The sequence below is a fragment of the Bombus huntii genome, chromosome 6 (genome assembly GCF_024542735.1).
Source record: "Bombus huntii isolate Logan2020A chromosome 6, iyBomHunt1.1, whole genome shotgun sequence".
Classification (NCBI taxonomy): domain Eukaryota; kingdom Metazoa; phylum Arthropoda; class Insecta; order Hymenoptera; family Apidae; genus Bombus; species Bombus huntii.
In genome coordinates this window covers 16623507-16632031 of record NC_066243.1, presented here as the reverse complement: position 1 = coordinate 16632031, position 8525 = coordinate 16623507, and the positions used below count along the sequence as shown (strand labels likewise).

General features: G+C 33.4%; 1 protein-coding gene and 1 long non-coding RNA gene across 6 annotated transcripts; one reads left to right on the top strand and one right to left on the bottom strand.

Annotated features, from left to right (window-relative positions):
- Positions 1-117: 117 nt before the first annotated feature.
- On the bottom strand, positions 118-2415 carry LOC126866838 (uncharacterized). The gene is made up of 2 exons (XR_007690052.1): positions 2377-2415; positions 118-488 (listed from the first exon to the last, which is right to left on the bottom strand). It is a non-coding gene; the product is annotated as an uncharacterized LOC126866838 (long non-coding RNA).
- Positions 2416-2433: 18 nt separating this feature from the next.
- Positions 2434-8515, top strand: LOC126866830 (uncharacterized). Of its 5 annotated transcripts, none has more exons than XM_050620786.1 (15): positions 2434-2872; positions 3042-3068; positions 3260-3456; positions 3569-3710; positions 3834-3930; positions 4006-4200; positions 4350-4502; positions 4591-4855; positions 4938-5210; positions 5289-5496; positions 5570-5754; positions 5846-6138; positions 6374-6649; positions 7048-7230; positions 7312-8515. In XM_050620786.1, the coding sequence occupies exons 1-15, from the start codon at positions 2721-2723 to the stop codon at positions 7468-7470; spliced, it is 2805 nt and encodes a 934-aa protein (XP_050476743.1). In that variant the 5' UTR covers positions 2434-2720; the 3' UTR covers positions 7471-8515. The 5 variants fall into 5 exon arrangements, with proteins under 5 accessions (XP_050476743.1, XP_050476744.1, XP_050476746.1 ...); XM_050620789.1 differs by lacking the exon at positions 7312-8515 and having other exon boundaries at positions 2438-2872; positions 6374-6439; positions 6553-6649; positions 7048-7196; XM_050620787.1 differs by lacking the exon at positions 3042-3068 and having other exon boundaries at positions 2437-2872.
- Positions 8516-8525: the final 10 nt, after the last annotated feature.

Sequence of the window (8525 nt, the reverse complement as noted above, 5' to 3'; positions counted from 1 at the left end):
GGATTGTATCACTGGACCTTGCGTCTTTATTTTTTAACGTTTCACTTAATCTAACTTGGGAAAATAACAGAAAAGACAAAGGTGAGAGAGTTAAGCATAAATAATAAGACATTCGAATTCGCTTTAAAAAGACCTATTTATTGATTGAATTTAAGAAATTATACAATAATTTTTGTAATTAAAGTTAATTTTATCTAAGTTATTGCACAGCGATATTCGAGACTGATAGGATCCGTCGATGATCCGTCGATAAAAGATCAAAGAAACGATTAGTCATACACAATCCAGTTAATCATTCACATTTGAATCGTAAACTATAATGTTTATAATTTACGCGTCCAATTTTTGAAGGAAAAATTTAGTTTTATGAAAATATAATTTCAATCCAAACCACTACTATTCTGGATCGATAATATCGCATGTGATACAAAAATATTCTGTACCTCGTCGGCGGTGGGACTTCGTGTCTCACGTTCTGAATTACCGACCTAGAAAAAATCAGAGTGTTTCTTACGCCCTCTACGATTTGTTAGTCAATGACTTAGTCACAGACGTTATACTATACTCGGTAATATCGGAAATGACGTTAAAATGGTAAGAGAACTCGGTATTCAAGACGTGAAGCAGAAAAATGTGTTCTGTATGTCCTGTATGCATCTTGCTGTGTACTTACATATATATATAGTTAATTTTGAATATAAGACTGTGTTAGTATTTTACTTGTATCGAGATCACGTTAACGAGTAGAAGTTTAGAAGATTACTGTCTTGATACTTGGTATGACACCCAGATTGAATAAAGTATTATAAGTAAGTTTGTTGTCAAAAATTCTATATAGGGTTTGGCAAGGCGCCGGCGCCGCTCTATAAATAGTGCGTACAACGCCAACCGCCGGTCGCGGCTCATGAACAAAGTAAAAGGACTGCCAGCCATCGTTCGTGCACGACGAGATAGTATTGTAGCTGATTGTAGTTAACGGTGGGTCATTTCTGCGTTTTGTGCCATCTACCCGCGAAGATAGATTTATTGGTTCGCTGCATCGTATACCAATCAATTCGATAAGTTTGCGCGTCAAATTTGTTAGAGGGTAAACTATGTATCTCTGTACCATATCAAAGAGTTGCTAATATTGTCGTCAAAAATTATTGGCAAAAGTCATTAAATTCGGCTGTATGTAGGGTGTTTTCTACTTTTTAAAGACGCTACAATAGCACGAGTGTTGACTGGACGATATGCAGCATGTTCGTTGACGCAATGGCACACATTAAGATGTGACTTTATTCGTGATCGCGTCAGCTGATCGACAACCTATCGAGTAAATTAGGTGATTATGTAAATTCTAGTTTTGAATAGCCGTACTCGTGTCCTGCAAAACGTTATCGGGCACCTATGTACCTCTGTGTGACACAATATTTGCGAATTAACCGGCTAGTTCTCCACCTGCCTACAAGAAATACTAATTATACTATCCGTGACGAAAGATTACTAACTATACAACCCTTTCCACCAGGCACACGAGCATTTTTCAAATCTATATGGGGACCTTGATGGAGATTTATTTGCCTGTCCGTTGGATAAAACTGACTTATGCTTAACGAAAATCGTGGATCGAGTGTTTAATACTTTAATGTTTACAGTTTGAAATGAACCGGGAAAAGTGTCAGAGAGAGGTAATTTATTAAATGGCCTATATATACAATTAACGTTAATATGATTTTCGTACTATGAATTATCTTTTTTCTATAAAAATTGATTGTAATATTAATATAATTATTTGTCTATATATTACTAAGCACAATGAGAATAATATCGATTAAAAGAACAATTTATTTGTGAAATTTGTGTCGTAATGTAGAAGTTTTTACTTATCCTTTCGAATACGTGTATTTAAAAATTAATTAGAGGTTCCATTTTACAAGGAATACGACGTATATTTTTAAGCGAGAGACCAAGGATATCGAGTTACATGGCGCGTGAAACCTTGTTTCATTTTATAACCATGGAATATTTATTTTTACGCGACAATTCGCGCGTAAACGTACGTACGCCGTGTCGACGATTCGGTAGGCACATCGCGCTTGTTTTAAATTTATACTACTTGCCATTCTTTAAAAGAATACAATATGTATGCTCGCAAGTAATACACATAGTAGTGTGTGCTGTAGTAATACATTTACAATTAGACTAATAATAATTCAGGTAAAAAGATGTATATATATATATATATATATATATATATATGTGGGATTTGATTGAATTTTTATCGAAATAATTACGCGAAATTGTTGTAGCAATGAGATAGAAAATATTACATAGTAAAATTTAGTCAAAAATTTATCTAGTTCATAATATAACGAGTACTCGTTCTTAGCTTACGTATCATCGTCCAATCGTAGTCCAACTTCGCACTTATACATAGATAGTTTCAAATCGGTGAATCAGTGATCGTAGGCTAGCTATAAACAAAGAATTTCTTCTGAAACTTTATATTTACTTTTCACGTAATGTTATGCGGTAGCATGACTGCAAAGATTAGTATTACGTATGTTAAGTCCTTTAACATAAAATACAATGTGATTAGAAACACGATCGAAAATATAGATAAATACAGTATCGAAGCGACGTTGTCTGGCTTACGACTGATTATTACCGATTATTTCTTTCACTCTTTTTCGACTTACATACTCGACGCGTCGTTGGACCGGATACCGTGATATTTGATGTTTAGATCGGCGATTAGAATGGCTCTAGTAATGTTACCCTGTGACTTACCATGGTGGCCTGCCGTCGTAAAGCAACTGGACCGGGCGGCTGCTGCCAGGAATTCCGAAGATCTCGTGGAAGCGATGCAAAGACTACACGATATGTGCAAGTAAGTATGTCGTCACTACAGCTATTTAAATGAATATCACGCATACGCGAATTTCGATTAACCGGTAACGCGAATATATATGTCTGATATGCATAACGAATCGATTTGATTGCTCCGTCTCGCGGAGATATTAACGAACTCGATTTTTTTGCTACATGCTGTTATAAAGATACGAGGAACAGTGCATACTGAAAAGGTATCTGATCAAAAATATTTCTAAATATCCATAAAAGATGTACCCAAATGCTCTTAAGTATACAACGCCTATCTGTACAAAAATCACCCATGTTTTAAATGTTTTTTTGTACTGTAATTGTTACGTGTTTTTATAAGTTTTCCAGCCAGCTTTAACGAGTTACCCTAAGCTATTTCGTATTTATTTTACAGCATAAGTCTTGATCCTGAAGAGGACGTACAGGATCCTGAATTATTTTCCGGATTGGCGACATTTCTTGATACCGATCTCGATTTCACCGAACGGGATCAAATCTTTATAAATACGATACCACGAATAGTAGAAAGAGCGAAAGCTCTAAGATCTTGTAAACCTCCGCAAGGTTTACACTTTAGTCTTCAGCAGCAAGGTAATTTGTAATAAATTTCATTTAATTTAATGTCGAGCGATTGACAATAATATAATAATGTAATAAATATCCTGGATAAGACGAAACGAGATATTTTTTGTCTACGTTGTAGGAGATTGCGTGGAGTACAGTTATGCCTTCATTTCATCTTTAATCGCGAACGCGTTCTTCTCCACATACCCAAAAAGAACCGCAAAGACGCACCCAACTTTACGGGACTTCAATTTCACAAATTTCTTCAAACATCTTCATAAGTAAGGATCAAGCTCAAGAAATTGAGTAAAAAGTATTTAATGTTAAGGATGCTTTCAGCAAAGCACAGGATAAAAGGTCAATATGAAACGTAAATGTAATTCTGTGTTATTTTTTTTTTTTAGTAACGGGCAAAAAGCAAAACTGAGAAGCATATTTCGCTACTACGACTACCTTGATACTGAAAACGCTTTAGATGGAAAATTAATAATTTCTAGACAGGTACTGTATGCTATAATTTCGATGCTATAGTCTTATCAAAATCTCGTGACATCGAAATGAACATCAAATTTTTAGGTAATGATATCAAAACAGTGGTTAACTATTGAGGACTGGTTAGAGAGCACTGTTCCTTTATGTCCGCTGATGATACGCCACGAGGGTCGTTTAGACAGAGTGGAACCAGAAGCTAAAGTACTGCGAGTTTGCTTTGCGAGTGCGAAATTTGGTGGCGGTGTACTTGATGGTGATGTTACGCAAGAAACCGTACATGTAAATAATTAAAGGCGTGAGAAAAATAATTTCCATCTGGATTAATCGTAGCTTTCTAAAAGAAAAAAAAGAGAGACCGAAAAAACTAAACAATAGAGATTGTTTTCGAAATAAAAAGCAACGATTATAGTTATTAATTTAATTCTTAGATAGCAACGCATCCCGAAATGCTCGTGGCAATATTGTCTGTCGAGGGTTTAGAAGACAACGAAGTTTTAATAGTCGAAGGAGTTAGGCATTTATCTAGAATAAATGATCCTCGCAACAGAGCCATATTTGAAGCTCTGCCAAAACCAAATATCGTTAGTATACTATTATCATTTTTCTCAATTTTTCTTTTTACTATCGATATGTTTTCATTTACGCCATTTCTTTGTTATTTTTGCACAGGTAACGGTATGCTGTATCGATCCTGAAGATTATTCACGATTACCTTTGTCACAATTCGAAGAAGATAATATATTACGAGAAATGAATAAATCTTTACTTGGATTTCGACAAAGACATATTCCAAGTAGCCCAACTGATCCTGTAAAGTCAGAATCAGATATAGACGTTACAGTTGCATCTCGGAGATTATCACCGATCGGAGAAAGTTTTAGTAGCACTCCTCCAGAAATAGAAGGGGATGATAAAATATTATCAACAAATAACGGTACCAAAGGAGATACGATAACAAAACCATTATCGAAGATAATTAATAATCACGCAGAATTATAATTCGTATCTGTTTTTAGATAAATCTGTGTTATGTGAACACAAGTATGATATTTTCACAGAAGTTCGTAGCAAACCAAATGGTAAATCCATAAGATCACCTAGTCCCCATAAAGTGTACAATGATACTAGTTATACAAACAAAAGAAATCGGTTTATCGTTCTTGGATCCAGCGGCGAAGTTTTGCCAGTTACACGAAAGTCACTTGGCCAAATGTCGGTTTACAGTAGTTGTAATAGTCAAAGTACAGACAGCTTCCATAGCGCGAAAGATACTATAGATGAAGATTTGGGTATGTATGTAATATTTTTAATCAATCGCCTATATTACAAAACGCGGAATTTATATATTATTATTTGTTGCAATAAAGAGGAAGAAGAACAGAAATTAAGTAAACGCTACAGCACTCAATTGGATACCCCAGAACGAAGAGGAACTTTCGCTCAACGATTAAGAGACGCATTAAAACGAGAAACTACAGCTACTGGAGCTGCTTCGTTGAATACTTCGTTTGGAGAGAGTAGCTATGCAGTAGGAATAAGCGTATCTGGAAGTCACGTTTGCGATCAAGATATTAAGTAAGACAATTTATTTAAATACGCACACTGTACCATATTTAAAAATTTATTTTATCTATATAAAATTATATAGAGTAAAAAGAGGAGGTTCAAGGGGTTTTGTTTTACGAGATGAAACGGTGGATGAAGATTTTTTGAAGGAATCTTTGGAAGCTGAACAAAAATGGTTAGGTAGATTTCGGCAAAATCAACCTATGCTACAAAGAAGAGACACAAGTGCAAGTAGTAGGTACAGTTTCAGCACTGAATACAATTCTGGCAAGTATCACACTGAACATTTTATAGATAATGTACTTTAATCAGCTTTTAAATATAATGTAAGGAAACTGACTTATTTTCTTATGTTAAGATTTTTGTTCGGAACTCGAAGAAGTTTACGAACAACTGGCGAAGTGGTTAGAAGACCCTATAACAGCAGATGAGTCTCGTGAATTAGACGCGAGAGATAGAGCAGTAGTTCAATTCGCAGGCTCATTATTAAAAAGAGCTCTTAGTGAATCGTTTGCTGGTGTTCCAGTTCAAGAGGGCGAGCCGCAACCTTTCATTGATTCTACCGACGTAAATCAAAGCCATAAATTAGCTTTGGCTGTGAGAAGTTTGAGTTTAGAGCTAGCCCGTCAAAAAAATAGGAGGCAACAATCAGTAAGAAACAAGATGCTTTCCTTTCCTTCAGTCAAAATTACTTGATCCTTGAACGAAACAATAATATTGCAAACATACATCTATTAAAATGGATTATTAATGATTCCATAGATTATACATTTTTTTATTTTAAATTATTGTATCGATGAAGAATGAGAGACAAACTGAAGACTATTGCTATGTTAAATAACGTTTTATACATAGCCAAATCTCATCAGTTCATTACGCTATACAGGTGTCTGTGTCTGAAGATGTAGAATATTCTGAAGATGCTTTAAGTAATCATACTATGTCAAAAGAGGTAAAGGATATTCAACGTAAAAAGCTTAGAACGGTAACATTTACATCTGAAGTTTTTCAAACTTTGGTTGATGACGAAACTACCGTGTATCTATCTAATCCTGTTTCTTTAAGTACATCTGGATCTGTGAAAGGGATAAACACAGCACAATCTTTCAATATCAGAAATGACAAAATTGCGCAACAATTTGAATCGAGTATAACATGTAACGTGAGCAAATTTATGTTACAAATATATTAATATAAATATAATGCATGTAATGATATCACCAATTAATTATCTTTTACTATGATAACGATAAATGCCTTTTAAACTTAGTTACTTATTGCATGATGAATTACAAGTATATACTTCTCTATCTGGCTTAAAATATTTTTTAATTGTATTCCCAATAACTAATGATTTGTCTCTCATTCTATCTGATAACGTCTTCAATGTCTCTTACTCGTAGATTAATATAGTATAACTTTTATATTAATATAAAATATGATATAACTTGTTGTGCATTTTATAATAACATTGTCTAAGATTTTATAGTTTTATGTGGTTTGAATTACGTTTATATAAAAATGACAAATAATTTTGAATTTACTAAAATAATCTTTTAGATACCAAGAGATGGTAGTCCACAAACAGGTGGATTATTACCTGTTGCTACGGGCAACTGGGGTTGTGGATCCCGTTTAAGGGGTGACCCACAATTGAAGCTTGTTATTCAATGGCTTGCTGCTTCCTTGGCAGGAGTACCAAAATTAATATATTATACTACAGGAAATCCCAGTTTGTCTAAGGTAACAAATACAACACTAATCGTATATAACATTTTCATACACAATTCCATTTGTTTTATCACTTTGGATTTGACATTTCAGTTAGATACTGTGAGTAGAGTTCTTATGGACAGACATTGGTCAGTCGGCGATTTAGCCGCAGCAACATTAAGATTTGCGTTACACATTATTGATGAAAGAACAGAAGGAAGAAATACTCTTTTTGAGGAGATAATTGGTATGGATAAACCAAGTCCTTAGCCCGATTTAATGCTGTCTGTTTTGGTAGACATACTTGCTACCATGATCGAAGACAGCTTATTAAATACTTGAAGGTAATATCAAAACAGTACAACAAACGAGTGTGTGTCTTTTGCAATTCGTGAAAGTAAAACTTCAGAAATTATTTGTGAGATATCTCGCAATCAAAAGAATTTTAGTTTTTTAACATTTGTATGAATCAGAAAGAAACATGAATTTTCGTGGTTAAAATGTTTCATATCAATACAATATCAAACAAATTCGCACAACTTAATGTACAAAAATAACAGTTGTAAATTCTGTACTTTTTAGAGAATATATTATATATTGTACAGGTAACATCAAATATCGTTAGTGCAATATAAATTAAATATTATAAGTAACTAACACAGTTATTTGATGAAATCGTGAACAGACATTTGTCCTAATTCAATAGAGATCTAGTCATATGAAAAAGAAGTCAATTCTGTTTTATGTTAACATAAAGTATGTAACTGGATAACAGTTACCTGCAATAATTAACGAGGCACAATTTATTATACTATATATTTTGTACAGTATAATATTTATAAGTCGTTATATAATGTCAAGTAAAGATATATGTAATAATCATATAGATTTTTAGATAAAGACTTCTAGTCGTATTTTATAGGCCGCTTTTTTATATTGAATAGAATTTATACGAAATAAATTACATTAACGATACAAATTGAGTATATAAGGAGAGAGTAATGTGGCCTCTGAGAACATAAATCACGTATATATATAAACTTATGTACGTACGTATGTATGTATGTATGTATGTATGTATGTATGTATATATATATACTACGAGATGTCTTCCACTACTACAAAAAAATGAAAACAAGAAAGGAAAAAGCGCGCAACTATATCTGTATCAACCATTTGTACATTCTCGATGTACGTTTTGTTTTAAATAATATCATGTAGAATGTGTTTCAAAATTCTTTGTATGTATATTGTATATTAAAAAAGAAGTACGAAGCATGTATTAAAAAATTTATATTACGAAAGTAACATAGAATTTGATTATC